This window comes from Trichechus manatus, unplaced genomic scaffold, assembly GCF_000243295.1.
Source record: "Trichechus manatus latirostris isolate Lorelei unplaced genomic scaffold, TriManLat1.0 scaffold00011, whole genome shotgun sequence".
NCBI classification, from domain to species: Eukaryota; Metazoa; Chordata; class Mammalia; order Sirenia; family Trichechidae; genus Trichechus; species Trichechus manatus.
In genome coordinates this window covers 21,645,109-21,668,679 of record NW_004443947.1, presented here as the reverse complement: position 1 = coordinate 21,668,679, position 23,571 = coordinate 21,645,109, and the positions used below count along the sequence as shown (strand labels likewise).

Sequence of the window (23,571 nt, the reverse complement as noted above, 5' to 3'; positions counted from 1 at the left end):
GGCTGAAAGGTGAACCCTGGGAAAGGCTTCAAGTCAGAGTTAGAAGTGTGTCTGGGGGCCGTAGTCTCAGGTACTCCTCCAGTCTCTGTCAAACCAGTAAGTCTGGCCTTTTTTGTGAATTTGATCATTTGTTCTACATTTTTCTCCCACTCTGTCTGGGACTGTCTATTGTAATCCCAGTCATAGCAGTCGGTAGTGGTACCAGGCACTATCTACTTCCTCTGGTCTCGGGGTCATGTGGGCTGTGGGTCATGTGGTCCATTAGTTGTTTGGACTAATTGCTCCCTTTGGTCTTTAGTTTATTTCCCTCTCCTTTGCTCCAGACTAGAAGGGACCAATAGTTGTAACTTAGATGGTCTCTCACAAACTTTTAAGACCCTAGATGCTACTCACCAAAGTAAGATGTAGAACATTGTCTGTAAGAACTATGTTGTGCCGATTGACATAAATGTCTCCTGGGTCTATGGTCCTTTGCCTTTGAGCCTGGGAACTTCACCCTGTGGGGTGTTTAGTTATGTCTAAGAGGTTTCTCTGACTGTGCCACTTGTGTGCTCTATTGTCTATATTAATACCTGAGGAGGACCTACAGTCATATATTTAGAAATTTCCACCTCTGAACCTGTATCTGCTGGTAGGTGTGTTCCCTTACCCATCTCTCACCTCTTGGCATATCTATCTATCTATGTATCAATTCATGGATTATTGTTTGTTGATTCTATTGTTGCAGAATTGTATATGCTACAGTAGTTACCATAAAAACCTGTTGTCATCGAGTTGATTCTGACTCACAGCGACCCTGTAGGACAGCATAGAACTGCTCCATAGGGTTTCCAAGGAGCAGCTGGTGAATTTGAACCACCAACCTTTTGGTTAGCAGCCGGAGCTCACTGTAGCTCTTAACTGTGTGCCACTAGGACCCTGTAGTTACCATAAACCAGAAAACAAAACCCATTGCCATTGAGTCGACCCTGACTCAATAGCAACCCTGTAGGACAGAGTAGAACTGCCCCATAGGGTTTCCAAGGAGTGGCTGGTGGATTTGAACTGCTGAACTTTTGGTTAGCAGCCTGAGCTGTTAACCACTGCACCACCAGGGCCCTGTAGTTACCATAGTTGTCCTTTGTCCCTGCGTTCCTCTCAGTGCCCTCTCTTGCCTTGGTCATGTTGTACTGACGTCTCTCATATTGTGTATTGCCTTTCACCAGTATTACTAATGTCTACTATCTCTTTGATAATTTTCCCTCCTTCCCCCTCCCATCCCTGGTAACCATCAAATAGTCCTTTTTTTGTTTTTCCTGTGTGTATACCTTTTGTTGTTACTTTATAAAGGCGGTCTTATACAACATTTCTTCTTATGATTGACTTTTTCACTCAGCATAATGCCCTCCAGATTCATCCATGTTGTGAGATGTTTTGTGGATTTGTTATTATTCTTTATTGTTGTGTAGTATTCCATGGTGTGTATATACCACAGTTTGTTAATCCATTCATTTGTTGATGGGCACTTAGGTTGGTTCCACCTTTTTCTATTGTGAATAATGCTGCACTGAACATGGGTGTGCATATGTCTATTCATGTCACAGCTTTTATTTCTTTAGGGTATATACCTAGGAGCAGGTCTGCTGGATCATGTGGTATTTCTATTTCTAGCTTTTTGAGGAAGCGTCATACCGTTTTCCATAGTGGTTGACAATTTTACATTCCCACCAGCAGTGTATGAGACTTCCAATCTCCCCACGTCCTCTCCAACATTTGTTATCTTCTGTTTTTTTTTTTTGGTTCATGCCAGCAATGTCCGGTGAGATGGTATCTTATAGTTTTGATGTGCATCTCTCTAATTGCTAATGATCGTGAGCATTTCTTCATATGTTTGTTAGCAGCCTGAATGTCTTTGGTGAAGTGTCTTCATTTCCTTTGCCCATTGTCATGGATTGAATTATGTCCCCCAAAAAAGTGGTATCAATTTGGCTGGGCCGTGATTCCCAGTAATATGTGGTTGTCCTCCGTTCTGTGATTGTAATTTTATGTTAAAGAAGATTAGGATGGGATTGTAACACTCTTACTAAGGTCACATCCCTGATCCAACGTAAAAGGAGTTTCCCTGGGGTGTGGCCTGCACCACCTTTTATCTTACACAAGATGAAAGGGAAGCAAGCAGAGAGTGGGGGACCTCATACTACCAAGATAGCAGTCTGCGAGCAGAGCACGTCCTTTGGACCCGAGGCTCCTGCACAAAGAAGCTCCTAGTCCTGGGGAAGATTGATGACGACGAGGACCTTCCTCCAGCGCCGACGGAAAGCCTTCCCCTGGAGCTGATGCCCTGAGTTTGCACTTGTAGCCTACCAGACTGTGAGAAAATAAATTTGTCTTTGTTAAAGCTATCCACTTACAGTATTTCTGTTACAGCAGCACTAGATGACGAAGACACCCATTTTTCAGTTGGATTATTTGTCTTTTTTTCGTTGAGGTGTTGAAGTTTTCTATAAATTTTAGAGATTAGACCATTGTTGGATATGTTATAGCCAAAAACTTTTTCCCAATCTGTAGGTTCTCTTTTTACTCTTTTGGAGAAGTCTTTTGTTGAGCATAATTTTTAGGAGGTTCCGTTTATCTAGTTCATTTTCTTCTGTGCGTGCATTTTAAGTTATGTTTGGTAATTATGCCGTAAGTAGAGGGTCAGTGAAAAAGAGGAAGACCCTTCATGAGATGGATTGACACAGTGGCTGCAACAATGGGCTCACGCGTAACGATGATTGTGAGGATGGCACAGGACCAGGTAGTGTTTCATTGTGTTGTACATAAGGTCGCTGTGAGTTGGAACCAACTGGACGGCACCTAACAACAACAACAACAAAGCATTGTCCCTAATTTTTCCTCCATGATCTTTATAGTTTTAGGTTTTTTTCTTAGGTCTTTGATCTGTTTTGAGTTAGTTTTTGGGCATGGTGTGAGGTATGGATCCTGCTTCATTTTTCTACAGATAGATATGCAATTTTGCCAGCACCATTTGTTGAAGAGACTGTCTCTTCCCCATTCAGTAACCTTTGGTCTTTTCTTGAAGATCAGCTGTCCATAGGTTGATGGATCTACTTCTGAGTTCTGAATTCTGTTCCGTTGGTTTATGTATCTGTTGTCCTACCAGTACCAGGCTGTTTGGACTACCGTTCTGAGATCAGGTGTGAGGCCTCCTACATTGTTCTTTTTAAATAAAGCTTTACTTATTCGGAGCCTCTTTCCCTTCCTCATAAAGTTAGTGGTTAGTTTTTCCATCTCGGTGAAGAGTGATGTTGGGATTTGGATGGGGATTGCATTATATCTATGTATTGCTTTGGGTAGTATTGACATTTTCACAATGTTAAGTCTTCCTATTCAAGAGCATGATATGTTTTTCCATTTTTGTAGGTCTCTTTTGAGTTCTTGCAGTAGTGTTTTGTAGCTTTCTTTGTAAAAGTCTTTTATGTCCCTAGCTAGATTTATGCCTAAGTATCTTATCTTTTAGGGGGCTATTTATTATAAGTGGTATTGTTTTCCTGATTTCCTTTTCACCATTCTCTTTGTTGATATAGAGGAGTCCAACCGATTTTTGTATGTTAATCTTGTATCCTGCCACTTTGGTGCATGCTTCCATTAATTCCAATAGCTTTCTTGTGGAGTCTTTAGGATTTTCTATGTATAGAATCACATCATCTGCGAATAAGGATAGTTTTACTTCTTCCTTACCAATGTAAGGATGCTGTTTATTTCCTTTTCTTATTGCTCTCGCTAGGACTTCCAATACAATTTTGAATAAGAGTGGTGATAAAGGGCATCCTTGTCTGGTTCCTGTTCTCAGGGGGAGTGCTTTCAGATTCTCTCCATTGAGGATAATGTTGGCTGTTGGTTTTGTGTAAATTCCCTTTATTATGTTGAGGAATTTCCCTTCTATTCCTATTTTATTGAGAGTTTTTTCAGGAATGAGTGTTGGATTTTATCAAATGCCTTTTCTGCATCAATTGATATGATCATATGATTCTTTTGTTTTATTTATGTGATAGATTACATTGATTGGTTTTCTAAAGTTGAACCAAACTTGCATGCCTGGTATGAATCCCAGTTGGTCATGATGTATTATTTTTTTAATATGCTTTTGTATTCTTTTGGCTAGGATTTTGTTGAGAATTTTTGCATCTATATTCATGAGGGATATTGGTCTGTAGTTTTCTTTTTTAGTTGTGTCCTTGCCTGGCTTTGGTATTAGGGTTATGCTGGCTTCATAGAATGAGTTTGGGAGTATTCCTTCCTTTTCTATGTTCTGTAATAGTTTGAGTAGAATTGGTGTTCACTCTTCTCTGAATGTTTGGTAGAATTCTCCAGTGAAGTCATCTAGACCAGGGCTTTTTTTTTTTTAATTGTACTTTAAGTGAAAGTTTACAAATCAAGTTAGTCTGTCATACAAAAATTTATACATACATTGTTACGTGACCCTAATTGCTCTCTCTATAATGTGATAGCACACTCCTCCTTTCCACCCCTGATTTCCCGTGTCCATTCAACTAGCTCTTGACCCTCTCTGTCTTCTTATCTCACCTCTGGACAGGAGCTACCCATTTAGTCTCATGTAACTACTTGGGCTAAGAAGCACACTCTTCACAAGTATCATTTATGTCCCTAGTCCAGTCTAATCTTTGTCTGAAAAGTTGGCCCCAGGAATGGTTTTAGTGCTACGTTGACAGAGAGTCTGGGGGCCATGCTTTCTGGGGTTCCTCCAGTCTTAGTCAGACCATTAAGTATGGTCTTTTTACTAGAATTTGAGTTTTGCACCCCCCTTTTCTCCTGCTTCATCAAGGACTCTCTCTTGTGTTCCCCGTCAGGGTGGTCATTGGTGGTCACCAGGCATCATCTAGTTCTTCTGGTCTCAGGCTGATGCAGTCTCCGGTTTATGCAGCCCTTTCTGTTTCTTGGGCTAATACTTTCCTTGTGACTTTGGTGTTCTTCATTCTCCTTTACTCTAGGTGGGTTGGGACCATTTGATGTGTCTTAGATGGCTGCTCACTAGCTTTTAAGATCCCAGACTCCACTCACCCAAGTAGGATGTAGAGCATTTTCTTAATAAACTTTGTTATGTCAATTGACCTAAATGTCCCCTGCAAGCATGGTCCTCAGACCCTCACCCTTGCTACTCTGTCCCTCGAAGTGTTTGGTTGTATTCGGGAAACTTCTTAGCTTTGGTTTAGTCTAGTTGTGCTTACCTCTCCTGTAGTGTGTGCTGTCCTTCCCTTCACCTAAGATAATTCTTGTGTACTATCTAGTTAATGAATAACCCTCTTCCTCCCTCCCCAACCTCGTAACCATCAAAGAATGTTTTCTTCTGTGTTTAAACACTTTCTTGAGTTCTTATAATAGTGGTCTTATATAATGTTTGTCCTTTTGTGACTGACTAAATTCACTCCGCGTAATGCCTTCCAGATTCCTCCATGTTATAAGATGTTTCACAGATTCATCGTTGTTGTTTATCGTTGTGTAGTATTCCATCGTGTGAATATAGCATAATTTGTTTATTTATTTGTCTGTTGATGGACATGTAGGTTGTTTCCATCTTTGTGCTATTGTGAACAGTGCTGCAATGAACATGGGTGTGCATATATCTATTCATGTGACAGCTCTTATTTCTCTAGGATATATTCCAAGGAGCAGGATTGTTAGTTTGTATGGTACTTCTATTTCTAGCTTTTTAAGGAAGCTCCAGATTGATTTCCAAAGTGGTTGTACCATTTTACATTCCCACCAACAGTGTGTAAGTGTTCCAGTCTCTCCATAACCTCTCCAACATTTATTATTTTGTGTTCTTTGGATTAATGCTAGCCTTGTTGGGGTAAGATGGTATCTCATCATAGTTTTGATTTGCATTTCTCTAGTGGCTAATAATCGTGAGCATTTCTTCATGTGTCTGTTAGCTGCCTGAATGTCTTTTTTGGCAAAGTGCCTGTTCATACCCTTTGTAGACCAGGCCTTTTTTTTGTTGGGAGTTTTTTTAATGACCCGTTCAATTTCTTTTGTTATGGGTCTGTTCAAATTTTCCAGTTCAATTTGTGTTAGTTTATGCATGTGGTGTGTTTCTAGAAATTTGTCCATTTTCTCTAGAGTACAATTTTTCATAGTATTCTTTTATGATCTTTTTTTATTTCAGTTGATTCTGTTGTAATGTCACCCATCTCATTTCTTATGTGGGTTATTTGCATCTTCTCCTGTTTTTCTTTTGTCAATTTGGACAGTGGTTTGTCAATTTTATTAATTTTTTAAATAAACTAGCTTTTAATCTTGTTGATTCTTTCTATTGTTTTTCTGTTCTGTTTCATTTATTTCTGCTCTAATTTTTATTTTTTTGCTTTTTCTGGTGACTGTGGGCTTTTGCTGCTCTTTTTCTAGTTGTTTTAATTGTAAAGTTAATGTTTTGATTTTTGTTCTTTCTTCTTTTTTGATGTGTGTCTTTATTGCTATAAATTGACCTCTGAGCACTGCTTTTGCTCAAAACCAAAGGTTTTGGTATGTCATGTTTTTAATCTCATTTGATTCTAGGAATTTTTAAATTCCATCTTTGATTTCTTCTGTCACCCAGTAGTCTTCAAACAGGGTGTTATTTAGTTTCCATTTGTTAGATTTTTTTCCTTGCTCTTCCTGTTATTGATTTCTACTTTCACAGTGTTGTGGTCAGAGAAGGTGCTTTGTATTATTTTGATGTTTTTTAATTTGCTGAGGCTTGCTTTGTGACCTAAAATGTGGTTTGTTCTGGAGAATGATCCATAAGCATTGGAGAAGAATGCGTACTTTGTTGCTGCTGGATGATGTGCTCTGTGTATGTCTGTGAGGTCTAATTGGTTGATTGTGGTGTTTAGATCTTCTGTGTCTTTGTTGAGTTTCTTTCTGTTCTGTCCCTCACTGAGAGTGGTGTGTTACAGTCTCCTAGTATTATTGAGGAAGTGTCTATTTCTCTTTTCAGTGCTTTTAGAGTTTGTTTTATGTATTTTGGAGCTCTGTTGTTGGCTGCGTATATATTTACTATGGTCATGTCCTCTTAGTGGATCGACTCTTTAGTCATTAATGTCCTTCTTTGTCTTCTATAATGGATTTTGCCTTAAAATCTATTTTATCAGAGATTAATATTGCTGCTCCTGATCTTTTTTGTTCATTATTTGCTTGATATATCTTTTTTATCCTTTTCGTTTATTTATATTTTTGTGTCTAAGATATGTCATTTGCAGACTGCACATTGATGGGTCATATTTTTTTAATCCAATCTGCCACTCTCTTGTCTCTTTACTGGTGCATTTAGGCCATTTATATTCAGTGTGATTATCAATAGGTATGAGTTTATTCCTGTCATTTTTTTATGATTATTTTTATGGTATTGACTGTTTTTCATTCCACTTAATTTTCTGTGCTGAGTTTTTTTTTTTTTTTTAAATTGTGGCTTGTCTTTTCATTTCCTTTGTTGTCTTTGATTTTGTGTGTGCTGAATCTTTATGGTTTTCTTCTTTTATATTTTGATGAGTAGGTTTGTTGACTTTATTTGTGTTTTGTCTGAAATTTACCTTTATCTTCCTAAGTTTAAAGCAGTAATTTATTTCTTAATATCACCTTAACTTCCTCTCCATATGGAAGTTCTGAAACTATACCCTTTATTCCCCCTTTATGTTTTGAAGTGGTTGTCAGTTACTGATTAATGTTTCCGGTTCTCTATTTGCCATCTTTTAGCTTTATTTTATTTTTGAGAGTTCTTTATCTGAGTTGATATCTGTCGGATGTTGTCATGTGTTTTAATCTCAAGTTGTTGTCTGGCATGTTATTAGTTTTCCATTGAAAGGATTCCCTGTAATATTTCTTGTAAAATTGTTCTGGTTTTTACAAATTCCTTTAATTTCTGTTTATCTGAAAATGTCCTAATTTTGCCATCATATTTGAGGGATAATTTTGGTGAATATATAATTCTTGGTGGGAAGTTTTGTCTTTCAAGGTTTCATATATATTATCCCATTGCCTTCTTGCCTGCCTGGTTTCTGTGGAGTAATCAGAACTTAGTCTTATCAACGCCCTTTTGTAGACGATCTTTCATTTTTTTCCTGAGCTGCTTTCAGGATTCTTTCTTTGTCTTTGGTTTTGGAAAGTTTGATTATGATAAGTCTCAATGTTCTTCTATTGGGATCTATCCTGTACAAGGTTCGTTGTGCTTCTTGTATGGTAATCTTCTCATCTTTCACAATATTAGAGAAGTTTTCTGTAAACATATCTTTAACAATTCTCTCTGTGCTTTTTGTTGACTCCTCCCCTTCTGGGATTCCAACCAGGCATAAGTTATTTCTCTTAATAGTGTCCCACATAACTCTTAGGCTTTCTTCGTTCTTTTTTTTTTTTCATTGTTCCTCGAACAGACTAGTGTCAAGGGATTGGTCTTCTATTCTGCTGATCCTGTCTTTCATTGTTTCAGTTCTACTCCTGTGACTTTCCATTGAGTTGTCAATTTCTGCAATTTTATCTTTAAGCTTCTGGATTTCTGGTTGCTACTTCTGTATCATTTCCAATTGTTTATTTATTTTGTCATTTTGTTCTTGTATTGTTTTCTGAATTCATCTAGTGTTTTATCTGTACATTCCTTGGTTTTGTCTGTGTTCTCCATTGTTTTGTCAGTGTTTTCCTTGATTCCTTTGAGGACCCCATACATAAGCCTTTTGAATTCCTTGTCAGAAATCCCCATTACCTTTTCTTCCCAGGGAGGATTTCTGGTTCTTCATTATTGTTACTTGCTGGGACCATCATGCCCTACTTCTTTAGGAGGTTTGCTACTGTCTGTTGTCTCTGGGACATTAAGGGGCTATTGTATTTATTTTTTATTTGTATAATTATTTGCTGGGCCCTGTTTTTGTTTTGTTTTGGTGATTCCTGGCCGGTGTGGCTGGAGTGGTGCTCTGGTCACTGAACTGGTCATGCTGGAGCCTTCCATATCTGTTTTTGGGCGAGTGAAGTGGCCGGTAGGTGTGAGAGCTCCATTCTCTGTTTACCGATCTTGCGGAGTACCTGAGGGTGAGTTGGTTTGGCTTTGGCCTCCATCTGTCTTCAGTTTGGTGGCTCAGAAGTGGGGAACGATGCTCTCCATGCAGGTGGAGTGGCCAATGTGGTGGGTGTGTTCGGTGAGTGGGGGTGTGGTCCTCTCCTCTCCTTGGTTGTGGGGGGGAGGGGAGAGGTGTGGGTGGTAGAGGGGGAGTGGTGGGGGGACGTTCACACAGTACTCTACTGCTACCTCCTCCTGGGCAGGGGGAGGGGAGAAGGAACAGCAGGCGAATGTTTGGGTCAGTCTCCTCACGTCTGTCTGTTGGTGGCAGGAAGAGGGAGGAAGGTGCAGTAGGTGGGCACTCACTCTTCTTCTGCCCTGAGCTGGGTAAGGGGAAGGAGGAAAGGGCTTCAGGGAAGGGCACCTAGTCATAGCTTCTCTGTTCTTTGCTAGGCAGGATCAAAGATGAATATGATCCTGATAGATGCATGCACAGTGGTGTTGCCTCACGTCAGGTGAGGGGAGGAAGGAAGGGGCTGTGACGAGATGTGTCCACAGTCATGGCTCTTCTCCCCATTGCTGGGTGGGTTAAAGGAGAGAGTTGTGCCTGGTGGATACACACACAGCAATGCCGCCTTGTGCCAAATGCGGGGAGGGAGGAGGGAGTGGTGGGTGAACTCTCTCGCTATCACACTGCTACTACACTCCACTGGGCCCTTGTGGGAGGCAGTAGTGGTGGGCAGGCACATGCATGGAGGCGTTCCTAGACTTGCTTTTCAGGTGGGCAAGGAAGAGCAGTGGATGAGGTTGGGTGGGGTGGGGGGAAGAGGATAGGCTCGTGTTATTGTCTCCCAGTCAGGCAAGGCGGGCCTTCTGCCAACTCTGATCAGGAGGTCTCAAGGAGTGTGTTTCTCCAGCTAGGATATGCGGGTGCCAGGGCACCTTGCATCTGCTGCTGCCAACAAGTAGGACCTGCCCTCTCTCAAGTGCGAGTTGTGGGGGGACCGAGGGACCAATTGGGTGGAAGAGCTTCCCCTGACACTCTGCGAGTCTACCACCTCGGACGTGCACTAACCCCCTGAGGTCAAGGGCTGCCCACTGAATATCTCTGGTTCTAGATCTGGCACCCTCCCTGTCTCTGCTTCTTTCTTTGTGTGTCTCTGGAGGTTCTCTGTCCCATTTGGGAAAGTCGTGAAGTTGCCGTGCTGTTTTCTTCACCTAAGCTCTCTGATGGTTTAGTCTTAAGTTAGCTGCAGCAGGCCGGGAAGACTGGCTGAGCTCTGCAGTTCTGTTACCCCTTTTTCACTGCTTTCCTTATTCCTTCCAATCAGTTTTTGGTTCAGTCCTTAGACTTTTCTTTTTTGATGTTCAGGGTTCCTGAATTATTATTTGCTTCTGTTTCACTTGCCGTTTTGGGTCTTTGGTGCAGGGGGTCATTATGGAGTGTGTGTGGCTAAGCTGCCATCTTCTCGCTGCCTCCAGGGTTTGTAGTTTAACAAGCACCACAGCTGATTCTGATTCACATCAAAGTTTGAAACTGTTATCCCACTCAGTCCTTCAAAAGCTATTTTCATAAAAGAAATGCTGTATTGTCACTACATTTATTTCATTTGGGAGATCAACAGAAATCTAGAAGGAAAATTTATTTTTAAAGAAGGCAGTTGACAAAGTGAAAAGTTTGAAAGCACACTCACGCAAATAAATGCAGGGAAATTTTGAAGAATTAAATGAAAATAACCTCCTACATTACTTTTCACCATAGTATCCCCATGTGATGCTCATTCCACGATGACTCTTATTCCTACCACACCTGTGCTAATTGTGTAATTAAAAATTAATTAAGCTATTTCTTTCCTTAAAAAAGAATGTTATTTGATATTTTCATAATATGTTTTTTCCTGACCTAATTCTCTAGAATTGAGAATTTTGATGATCTTCCTGTTTCGTTAGGCTTACAATGGCTCCTACTAAGGAAGAAATAATTTGGACCGAAGAAATAGATGCCTGACACCCAAGTGCAACAGCATATACCTTTAATTTCAATAAAAAATAAAATTCTTTCTTATTTTGCCTGAGAAACAAATTCTACTTTCTGGTGCACTCCCCTTTACACCCCACTGAAAGGTGTTATTTAAGTAAAAAGACCCTAAAGCAATTTTGGAGACTTTTCAGCAACTTAGCACCATTTTAAAAACAGCCTGATTGTCTAGCAGGAGGGAATAAGTTAAATAAATTGTGGTGCATACATCTCATCGACCTTCTTGTGGCCACAAAAATGTTTGCAAAAGTACACAAAATCACTGTCATAGGCATATGGCCACAAGAGAATATTAAGTGCTCATTAAGCTAAGAAATTGTGTATAGTGATACATTTAAACATATATATACATATACATCTCCCTGGTGGCACAGTGGTTAAGTGCTTGGCTGCTAACTGAAAGATCGGTGGTTGGAATCTATCAGTTGCTGCAAGGGAGAAAGATTCGGCAGTTTGCTTCCTTAAAGATTATAGCTTTGGAAACCCTATGGAGCAGTTCTACTCTGTCCTGTAGGGTTGCTATGAGTTGTGGGGATTAGCTCCACGGCAATGGGTTTATATACAGGTAGTCCTCAATTTAGGACACATATGAGTTACGATGAAATGCACTTACCACTGTCTTATTGTTGGTAATGTGTACTACATAAAAACCAAACCCACTGCTGTCGAGTTGATGGCATACAACCCTATAGGACAGAGTGGAACTGTCCCATAGGATTTCCAAGGAGCAGCTAGTGGATTCAAACTACTGACCTTTTGGTTAGCAGCCTCTGCTCTTAAGCACTGTGCCACCAGGGCTCTGTGTACTACATATAATGTTAAAATACATCCAGGGCTTCAAACCGGTTCATTCTGGTTCAAACCCCTAGTGAGAATTTGTATTTCTAACAAGTTCCCAGGCAGCGATGCTAATGCTGCAGTTTAGGGACCAATTCTGAGAACCTCTGGTAGAGCAGTGGTTCTCAAAATTTATTATACATAAAAATCACCTGGGGATCTTGTTAAACTGTAGACTCTGATTCAGTATATCTTGAGTGAAAATGCAGATTGTCAGCAGGGGTTCGAACCAGAACGAACCAGTTCAAAGCCCTGAATATATCTTTAAGTTTTTATGTAATGTTTCCAACTCCCAATGACAAATAAAGATTGGATTTATAAAGATACTGATAATAAAAGACAATAATAATGAGATATTCAACTTACATCAGAACCGACTTACAGTCATAAGTAGGGACTATATATGTGTGTGTATATATATATGTAAATATATATGCTCCACATGTGTGTGTATATATATATATACACACACACACACACACACACACACACACACAAACACGCAGCCCTGGTGGTGCAGTGGCTAAGAGCTACAGTTGCTAACCAAAAGGTCGAAAGTTTGAATCCACCAGCCTCAACTTGGAAACCCTATGGGGCAATTCTACCCTGTCCTATAGGATGGCTGTGAATCGGAATTGACAGGACGGCAACGGGTATATATGTGTGTATAAATATATGTATATATATATGTATATATATGTGTATAGATGTATGTATATATATAACTGGGGGAAATACACCAATGTCTATGTTAACAGTGGTTATTTCTTTGAGAGGAGTTGGGCTTTCTGATTATCTGCATACTTTCTCAAACCTGTCACTTTCCTACAATATTTGATGTATTCATTACTTCAATGTTCAATAAATTCTACATTGCTATTTAGGTAAAAAGACCTTAACACAAGAAAACCGCCTTATTCGGTCAGGGCCCCAGTCTATCAAGGTCAACATTATTAGCAGCAAAAAAAACTCAGGTGTTTTGAATATTACACGATCCACGCTTCCCCTTCCCCCGCATCCCCTGGAAACTAGGGGCAAACTTCCGGAAAGAGCTTTTGGGGCGGAGCCCAGGGAGTTTAGACGCCTCCCATTGGTTCTTCCTGGTCGTCAGCCCCACTTTGTTCTCCTGGGCTGACGAGCCAATGGGGACGCGAGTTGTGGTTTAAACTCCAAGCCTGGCGCGACGGCGAGCGGCCGCGTCTTGGGTGAATTTGGCTGTTGAGATTAAGGTGGGTATGTGGAGGTGCCTTGCGTGGTCGGAGGCGCTGAGTCCCCAGGGGAAGAAGGCGGACTGGAACTGGGGCTACCTCGAGGCGTCGATTTCGCTGAGCCGGGTTTAGCTACGGCTTCGGACAGCGTCGGGACCCCCGGCCCCTCTCTTCTGATAGGCCTGTGCGGAACCCAAACCGCCCGCTCCTCAGAAATTTAGAGCCCCTGACTCAGGCCTGAAGAGTTAAGAACTGAGTTAAGTGCTTATTGGCTCAAACACGGGCCTCTTTCTCTGCATAGCTCTTCTTGTGTGGCTGTTCACTGGGTGGGCAAGTTTTGTCCTTTGTGACGGGGCGGTTTAACCAGTAAGGAAGGTATGCTTGGGTTCACTTGTGTTTATTTACTAATCTGTAATGCATGATTTCATGTGAGTAATCCGTCCCGTAGCACCTCAGCTTTCTCTTGCGTTCTGCCACCTTCGGCGTCTAATATGTATTTCTCACCACTAGAGTAATCCAAATGGCTACTCTGATCTTTGTTGATAAGGAAAATGGAGAAGTAGGCACTCGTGTGGCTCCTAAGGATGGACTGAAGCTGGGATCTGGGTCTAGTAAGTATACAGGCTACAATTGAAAATACAGCTATTGTGAATTAATTGTGAATGTGGTCCAGAGCTAGGTCAGGCATTTGTTGTAATCTGTTGGTAATAATCGGAGTCAAGTCTACAGCACCCTGTTATTGCAAACAGTTTGTTATAGGTTTCTTTTTCTTGTTTAGTATATTAATGGGATTATTTAAGAGAGCACTGAACTGAAGTGCTATTGAGCATATCATAGCCATGCCACTGTCAAAAACGGGGCTGGGTTTAGGGATGAGGGTTAGGACAAGTTTATATATTAGTCAGCCTTCACAGTTACATAGCTGTTTACTGCTTGAATAACATTATTTTTCCTCAGCTGTCAAAGCCTTAGATGGGAGATCTCAGGTTTCCACACCACATGTTGGTAAAATATTTGATGCTCCATCTGCCCTACCTAAAGCTACCAGAAAGGCTTTGGGAACTGTCAACAGAGCTACAGAAAAGTCAGTAAAGACTAATGGACCCCTCAAACAAAAGCAGCCAACCTTCTCTGCCAAGAAGGTAAGTGTTGACTATAAAGACACTGTTTAAACACTTCAGCGCTTTTGACTCTTTAAAAAAATAAATAACTTGGCATCCTACCTGGCTTTCTACCCTGTTGAGTAGAAGAAAATATAGGCTAGCAAACATAGATTAGCAGAGGGGAATCACATGGTCTTTGTGGACCTTGAGATCGGAAGTCTCAGAAGCAGCTAGTGAGTGTTTTTGCTGCACCTGCCATTAACTAGTTTCTTGAAACAGATTGGTTGGTAGCATCCATTTACAGATGAGTAAAATACTAAGAGGGAGTGCACCTTGTAAGAGGTCACGTTAATAGGACTAATATTGCCCAGGTGTTGCCACCCCGCTGCCAGCAAGCACCAGCTTGTTACATGACCATCTGCTAGTGTATGGACCTGTGTGTGCGTGCTCTCGCATGTGAGCTACATGCTAGTGAGAGGACTTTGCTCTGAAAGATGACTTTAGCTGACGTGAATTAACACTTCAGTGATTGTTTAATGTGTTAAAAATCAACTTACTTTACATCAAACCTGTCACTTATATAATGTGCCTTTGGATAAGGATGTCTTTTTTTTAAAAAAAGTAAATTGACTTAGAGAAATGTTAGATACAGTTATTACAAGGATATGGCAAAAATAATGAGAATGTTATACAGAGGACTGAAGTATGGGGAAAACCTACCCTAAGGTTTTCTTCTGGGATTGCATGCATGTATGAGGTAAGGTAAACCACTAATACCTAGGCTTCTATTTTAGTCTATGATATTGTAGACTGTCTGCCTGCCAATTCCAGGCTAGGGACTTATCCATGGTGGACTCCTAAAGTCTTTGATTGTCTTCTTTTCCTGACTCTTACTCAGTATGTGTATTTGCGGAACACAAACTTGTTTTTAATATTACCCGGGCAAATAATTAAGGTAACACTGATGGAAAATGACACTTCCAAAAGTCAGATGGCTTCTGGGATTAACTACTACAGTATTCTGGTGACTCGTGCCCATTTTCTTCTCTGTTAGGGCGAATAATTGAATTGATTCACTCTGAACTAAATCTCTGCATTTTTGATAAGTTACACTGGCAGGTGCTGATACTTAAATTTCAGAATTAACTTTTGAACCATTCTACTTGCTGAATTATATTTGTGTGTAATCATGAGAACTAAAGATTTTGGCTTCTTAGAAGTCAGCATGAAATTGATACATTTTAAACTTCAGTGGAGTAATCATATGCTTTGAAAAGGCCCTACTCTTTATTAGACTAATCAATTGACAAGGCTTCCACTCTCAACTAATCTATATTTTCTTGGGTTGTTTTAGATGACTGAGAAGACTGGTAAAGCAAAAAGCTCTGTTCCTGCTTTGGATGACACCTGTCCAGAAATAGAAAAATTCTTTCCCTTCAATCCTCTAGGTAGTATCTTTTGGTATTGCAAAAATGATTTTGGCTTTCAGTTTCTCTTAGAATTCAGTTCAGCTGTAATTTGATATGGATATGGCAATGTGACTTGGAGGTGTAACGAAAGACTGTCTGAATCTGGTTTGCTTTGAACAAGTATATTTGTAGATGAAATAATTTGCAAGGTATCATCCTAGGCATGGAGGAGACAATAGGAGTAAAGTTGGAGGACCTTGTTCCTGTCCTTTTTTTTTTTTTTTAACAGGGCAAACATATTTAATAAAGTGCAGTTTGTTAAAATCCTGTTAAAACATGGGACAAGGGAAAGTAACAATAACTGAAGAGAATCACTGTAGGAAAAACTCTCAAGTCTGGGACCCAGAGACCTCAGAGAGGCAGTGGGAGAACTTCATGTTCTGAAGGGAAGGAGCCCCCCCCACTCTCGTCTCCCTTTTCCCTCTCAGCCATTTCATCCCACCAGGAACTACCAGGACACCCAGAATAAAAGGTTTCAAGCTTAATAGTCACTCTCCAAATATAAAAAGCAATTACAGTTCAATTTAACACAGATACTTGTGTGCAAAGTTACAAGGAACTGATACATCATATAAAAAGTTAGATTAAAGGTGATTTTGTGGTTTATTGGGTCTGTATTTTGTTTTGAAGTCACCTGAGATCTTCCTGGTTACCTTGATGAAATAGCAACAGCTGACCCACAGTAAAAACTGACAAATTCTAAAAATTAAAAAAGCATAATCACCAAAAACAAGCAGATGAAAAAAATCTGTCACTGCTTCCTCCTTCTGCATTTTGCTTTTTGAAACTCATGTTTTAAGTTTTTGATTTTTTTTTTTTCCGTGAAAAGTTAAACAGCTCCTGAAAGAATTTACAACAAACTGCATGAGAGTCTGGGAAGTTGAGGGGCCGGAGGGTCTGGGCAACTGGATGGGAGGGGTCCTCCCCTCAGTCACTAGAGCCTCACTGTAGGACCAAGGGACGGGGAGGAATTCTTTAGTCAAAAAGGAAGAAGGAGGAAGAGGAGGGAGGAGATGGGGGCAAACAAAATAAAAGGTCATTGTTGCCTGTTTGAATCCAGAGAGAAATGCCTGGCCCTGTGTAGGGGGAAGAAACCCCTTGGCAGGGAGGCAGTGGTGGTTTGGGGGGACTGCCTCTCAGAAAAACAGTCACTGAGCCAGCCTGTCATCAACTGTCTTGTTGGGGCTAGGGACTGGGTATGGAGGCTGACTGGCATCAGTCCTGGTCTAGCTTTGGGCTGGGTGCGTCCTCGGACTCTTCCTCCTCAATCTCTCTCATCCCGTGCCACAATGTCCAGGTTGTTGAAGTAGGGTTTGTCATCCACTGTGCTGTAGTCAAAGTCCCCGTCCTTGCTGTCCAGGAAGCATGCTGGTGCATCAGGCTAAGGGAGACAAGATATGTTTGTTAACATTGATCAGGTATAAATGTTGAGTTTTTCTAGCAAGTCTTTTAGAAAGTGGGCTTTATGTCAAATTGAACAATGCCTTGAGAGTACTTCGGGTAGGGCAAGTATACTTCTGGTTAGAAAAATCCATGTAGCCAGTGAAAACGTGTTTTTGTTCCTTAAACCTGCAACATGTATGTGAAGTATTTCCTGTTACAGAATCACTTTTCAAATTTTAATTTACTCAAATGTTTGAGAGGTACTGTGTGCCAGGCACTGTTAGGCTTTGGATACATTGATTAACAAGACAGGCCCTGGCCTGAGGGAGCCTGCAATTTGGAAGGAAAGTCAAAACACTGAACAAATCCTCTCACTCTGAATGTGAGGAAGGAGAAAAGTGGCCCATGAGGGGAGTACTGAACATAGCCTTGGAAGATCAGTTAAGTGTCATGAATTGTTGAGGAGATAGCTATGTGAAGAAGTGGAGAGGCAAAGTAAGATCGTTGTTGGTAAAAATGTATGCAAAGGTCCTGAAGTAGAAAAAGGACTGAAATGGTTCTGGGGAAACAAAGTTGGCCAGAGTGAAGGACCGTACAGGTTACGGGGCAAGTGCAGATCAGGCAGAGCCTTCTAGAGAGAGCTAAGCGGTATTTAGCCATTCTACTGATGTACATTTGAGTTTTTCCCCCAGCTTTTATGTATTCTAAGCAATTCTGCAATTGATATTCTCAAAATCGTATTGTTTTGAGTTTGTGAGTTTATCTATAGGGTAAACCTTAAGAATGATTACTGAGTCAGAGAGTGTATGATAAAACATTTTGATAAAATGCAGTGTTTCCATGCTAATGATTTCTATTCAGTCATTCAGGAAAATGAGGTAGATCTGTATGTATTGACCAGAAAGGAGGACCACAATATGCTGTGTTTAAGAAAAGAGATACCTGCCAATTTGCCCTCCAAAATCAGGGTATAAATTATTGAGCCCACACACAGTGGGTGAGGATGCTTATTTTACCTGTGATCTCTAACTGCAGGTGTCTTAAAACTCTTATCTTTATTGGAAGGGCAATGATAGCTCATTGTTTTCAGTTTGTTTTTTGTGTGTTTGTGTGTTAGAGCATATTTGATTATTGGCTTTGTACTTTTTTTCTTTTAGAACTTCTGTTTGTATCTTTGTCTTCCCTTGATTATGTGACTTTCTTACTGATTTTTTTAGAGCTCTTTGTGGATGAAGGAAATTGGCCTTGTTATGCTACAGACTTTTTCTTTTAGTGTCTGTTGTCTGTTTATGATTTCCTTTACAATTCAGTGGTTTTAAGTTATGTGGCCACATATCACTCAATTCTTTTGACTTCTGAGTTTTACCAAGCTTGGAAAAGAGCAGACTAATTCCTGAGTATTTAAGGCTTTAGAGAACTGTCACTCGTAAGAACAAAGGTGGGGGAAAACTACCATACTTTGACCTTTTGAGAAAACACTTAGCCTCCTTGAAAAGAGGAAAGGCTCAGTATTTAAGTTATCCTTTTGTTACTGTCAAGAAAAATTGGATGTTTTAAATAATTCCTAAGAAGTAAGACGCTTGGATTTTAAGAAGCAATGTTACCTAACACAGTAACTCTCAAATGTTTTGGTTTTAGGACTCTATTGAACTCTTACACTAATTGCAGACCCTGATGAATTTTTGCGTGCTCTATCCTTATTAGAAACTAAAACCACAAAACTTAAATATTTATTTATTTAAAATAATTAACAGAAATAATTTTTTTTTAAAAAAAAATTGCTTTTCCAAAACAAAAATTAGTGAGAAGAATGGTATGGCTTTTGAAAATTCATGTAATTTGTCTCAGTACAAGACAGCTATATTCTCATCTGATTCTTCTTTCAATCTGTTGCAATCTGTTTTTGATTAAAGTACTGAAGAAAATATGGCCTCACACAGATACATGTTAGAAAACGGAAGAGCATTGTATTAGCTCTTTCAGGTAAGTATGCATATTTTCCTTTGATACTACACTAAAACCGGACAAATGGCTGTTTCTTAAAGTATAGTTGCAATGTGAAATTGGAAACCATATCAACGAATATTTGTACTCTGACAATAAAATCCCTTGGTCTCTTTCATTTCGAATGGGTCTTTTATCCTTGAATTTATCAAGCATTGATAATTTGGAAATACTGGTTCACTGAGATATGTAGATCATCTATACGTTGAAGTGTTTTATTATGCAAATGGACATTATTATCACCAGTGCTTTCATCAGAACAGTCTTAAGTATTAGGAAGCTGTCAATTCATGGTAGCAGATAAGTTTCCCCAAACTCTTATTTTCTTGAAAATTTTCAGTTGTATATTTGGCAGCTGTCAGTTTTCCTTGAGGTGATAGACTTTCCTTCCTTTGAGAAAATGTGTGACAAGTATCCAACTCTGAGTAAAAATGGTATTCCAGGAAGAAGGCCTCTAGTTCAGCTTGCAACTCAGATAATTGGACAAATCCTTTCTCTTTGAGATGAACAGCATACTTCAGTATGCAGCAGAAGTGCTTTATGCATACTCTTTCATTTTATCACACAGAATATTAAAAAGATGTATTCTCAAGGGTTGAGAGCTAATAAAATATTTTTTTTTACTGCATTCAGTAAAGTTGACTTTACATGAAACTAGCATTTTTTTTTTTTTTTTTGCTGCAAGTGTTGGTGAAGAATACAATGACTACTAATATACTCTGTTCCCACTGTCTTGATTTTTGCTACCCAAAACCAAACCCACGGCCATCGAGTCAATTCTGATTCATAGTGACCGTAATTGCCCCAGAGTTTCCAAGGAGCACCTGGTGGATTTAAACTGCCGACTTGTGGTTAGCAGCCTTAGCACTTAGCCACTACACCACCAGGATTTCTTGATTTGTGCTAAGACACCAGCAATTTTATCCACCATTGCATTTGTGCCATCATTACAAGCGTCAACACAGTGGAAAAGGTATTCATATTATGAAAATAGTTTTTAGTCTTATGGATCCACCAAAAGGCTCTCAGACTCCTGGGATCCCCACCAACTACACTGAGAACTGCTGCCTTAACAAAATGTTTTCTCTTTGGGACAGATTTTGAGAGTTTTGACCTGCCTGAGGAGCACCAGATTGCACACCTCCCCTTGAATGGAGTGCCTCTCATGATCCTTGATGAGGAGAGGGAACTTGGAAAGCTCCTAGACATGGGTCCTCCCTCACCTGTGAAGATGCCCTCTCTGACATGGGGATCTAGTAAGTGAACAAGTGCCCTTCCTTCTAGAAGGGCTGCGAACAATTTGTTTCATGACACTTCCCTTAACTGTGGAACAGAGTTGTGTGGGATGTTAGCATATAAGGAATTTCTATCCTTTGAACTAGAGGGGTAAGGTTTCAGAATAATGAAAACTATTCTCAGTTGGGATTGCTTTTTAGTCCCAAATGCTAGGATAAAATTAAGTCATTCTGGAATCCAGACTATCTTAACATACAGCAAAACGAGTTAAATTTAATATGTAGCTTCTTAGGCTATATGTTGAAGTATTATAAACTTGTTTGGGATGAGAATCACAAGTTATATCTAATTCAAGGGTAACAGGAACAAGATACTTGTGCAATGGCATAGAATAGCAGTACCTTCTTATTACACAAGGTGTGAGCTCTTGGTTTAAACTGGTAGTCAGAACCATCATTGGTATGTTTTCTATTTGCTCCTGCCTGGCTTTGATAGAGTAACTTGTACTATTTTATAAATCACATTAGTGATACTGGATCTCTAAGAAAAATAGAGGTTCAGGTACTTCTAAGACTTCCTAAAGAAGGTTAATTCTGGGGCCACAATCACATTCCAAGAAATATGTGGATGGGAGGATAGGGACCCATCAGAGAAAAACATGAGCCTATGATTATAAGTGACAACTAATAATCAGCGTCGACATGAATAGACTCAAGGATTTACAGAAATGTAATAAATTCCTGTTTTTCTAGATCTGTTGCAGTCACCTTCAAGCAATCTGTCGACCCTGGATGTTGAATTGCCACCTCCTTGCTATCACTTAGATATTTAAGCTTCTTATTGCTTTATAGTTTGCATGTATTTTTTTTTTTTTGTATTAATAAAGCTGTTATTTATTTAATAGACTTTTCCTAATGTTGTGATTGATATTTTTTTGGAGTTTGTTTAAAACCGTATGAAAACTAGCTGAAGTATTTATCAGACAGACATCTATAATGTGACACCAGAGGTTTCTCTGGTTTGCACAAACTTAACCTTAAAACACTTTGGTTTGTTTTAACAGCTTATTTCAGAAGCTGCCACTGTTTTCCCTGAAACATATACTCTTCAATGTGTACTTTATTGCCTTTTTGTGGCCGTTAACTAGTGACAGTTATTAGAACTCTTAATCAGAAGAACCACTTCCAGCTTATTAAGAATCTACTGCTAGGTATTCTTTATTGCTGGTCGTATTGAGTTTCTAATGAGTTTAATGCTCAGTATTCATTAACCAGAATTTGAATGGTTCTAAATAACCTGAGCACTCAGCCTCCTTGGGATCTTCAATTAGATACTTTGAAGATCACAAAATATAACTCACTGATAGACTTGTTGATTTATCTTCCACCTATAGGAAACTCTATGTATTTAGTTGTTTACCCTGTGTTGGACATTGTTTTAAGTTAGGTAAGTGCTCAGCTGCTAACTGAAAGATTGGCGGTTCAAACTCACCAGGTGCTCCTCAGGAGAAAGATGTGGTAGTCTGCTTCTGTAAAGATTTACAGTCTTGGAACCCCTATGGAGCAGTTTCACTCTGCCTTACAGTATAGCTGTGAGTCAGAATCGACTCAACAACGGGTTGGTTTTTTTTGGTTTGGACATCGTTTTAAGTATTTGATGAGCATTGTTGTTAGGTGCTATCGAGTCAGTTCCGAGTTATAGTGACCCTATGTGCAACAGAAGGAGACACTGCCTGGTCCTGCCCCATCCTCACAATTCTTGTTATGCTTGACCGCATGTTGCAGCCACTGTGTCAGTCCATCTTGTTGAGGGTCTTCCTCTTTTTCACTGACCCTCTGCTTTACCAAGCATGATATCCTTCTCCAGGGACTAATCACTCCTGACATGTCCAAAGTATGTGAGACCAAGTCTCACCATCCTTCTAATGAGCATTCTGCCTGTACTTCTTCCAAGACAGATTTGTTCTTTTGGCAACATCATAATTCAAAGGCATCAATTCTTCTTTGATCTTCCTTATTTATTACCTAGCTTTCACATGCATATGAGGCGATTGAAAACACCATGGCTTGGGTCAGGCACACCAGTCTTCAAGGTGACATCTTTGCTTTTTAACACTTTAAAGAGGTCCCTTGCAGCAGATTTTCCCAATGCAATGCCTCGTTTGATTTCTTGACTGCTGCTTCCATGGGTATTGATTGTGGATCCAAGTAAAATGAAGTTCTTGACAACTTAAGTATTTTCTCCATTCATCATGATGTTGCTTATTGGTCCAGTTGTGAGGATTTTTGTTTTCTTTTATATTGACGTGTAATCCATACTGAAGGCTGTAGTCTTTGATCTTCATCAGTAAATGCTTCAAGTCCTCTTCACTTTCAGCAAGCAAGGTTGTCATCTGCATATTGTAGATTGTTAATGAGTCTTCTCCAATCCTGATGCCACATTCTTCATATAGTCTAGCTTCTCAGATTATTTGTTCAACCTACAGATTGAATAAGTATGGTGAAAGGATACAACCCTGATGCACACCTTTCCTGACTTTAAACCACGTGGTAGCCCTTGTTCTGTTCGAGCGACTGCCTCTTGGTCTATGTACAGGTTTCTCATGAGCACAATTAAGTGTTCTGGAATTCCCATTCTTCACAATGTTATCTATAATTTGTTATGATCCACACAGTTGAATGCTTTAGCATAGTCAATAAAACACAGGTAAACATCTTGTATTCTCTGCTTTCAGTCAGGATCCATTGGACATCAGCGGTGATATCCCTGGTTCCATGTCCTCTTCTGAATCCGTCTTGAATTTCTGGCAGTTCCCTGTGGATGTACTGCTGCAACCGCCTTTGAATGATCTTCAGCAAAATTTTACTTGCGTGTAATGTTAACATTGTTCGATAATTTCCACATTCGGTTGGATCACCTTTCTTGTGATTAGGCATAAATATGTATCTCTTTCAGTTGGTTGGCCAGGTGGCTGTCTTCCAAATTTCTTGGCATAGACAAGTGAGCACTTCCAGCACTGCATGCTTTTGTTTGAAACATCTCAATTGGTATTCTGTCAATTCGTGGAGCCTTGTTTTTCACCAGTGTCTTCAGTGCAGCTTGGACTTCTTCCTTCAGTATCACAGGTTCTTAATTATATGCTACCTCCTGAAATGAGCATTATTGTGTTTAATGTTCATGACCTTGTTTTTCAGTGAAGACTGAGCTCAGAAGTTCATTGATTTGCCAAGACTTTAAGAATTAGAAAATAGAGCTGGTATTTTTGTTCCAA

The 23,571-nt window shown here is 39.8% G+C and overlaps 1 protein-coding gene across 2 annotated transcripts; it reads left to right on the top strand.

Annotated features, from left to right (window-relative positions):
• Window positions 1-13,017: 13,017 nt before the first annotated feature.
• Window positions 13,018-21,210, top strand: PTTG1 (PTTG1 regulator of sister chromatid separation, securin). Of its 2 annotated transcripts, XM_023726531.1 has the most exons (6): window positions 13,018-13,126; window positions 13,616-13,716; window positions 14,063-14,247; window positions 15,563-15,656; window positions 20,162-20,320; window positions 21,053-21,210. In XM_023726531.1, the coding sequence occupies exons 2-6, from the start codon at window positions 13,626-13,628 to the stop codon at window positions 21,130-21,132; spliced, it is 609 nt and encodes a 202-aa protein (XP_023582299.1). In that variant the 5' UTR covers window positions 13,018-13,126; window positions 13,616-13,625; the 3' UTR covers window positions 21,133-21,210. The 2 variants fall into 2 exon arrangements, with proteins under 2 accessions (XP_023582299.1, XP_004371295.1); XM_004371238.3 differs by having other exon boundaries at window positions 13,044-13,716.
• The last annotated feature ends 2,361 nt before the right edge of the window (window positions 21,211-23,571 follow it).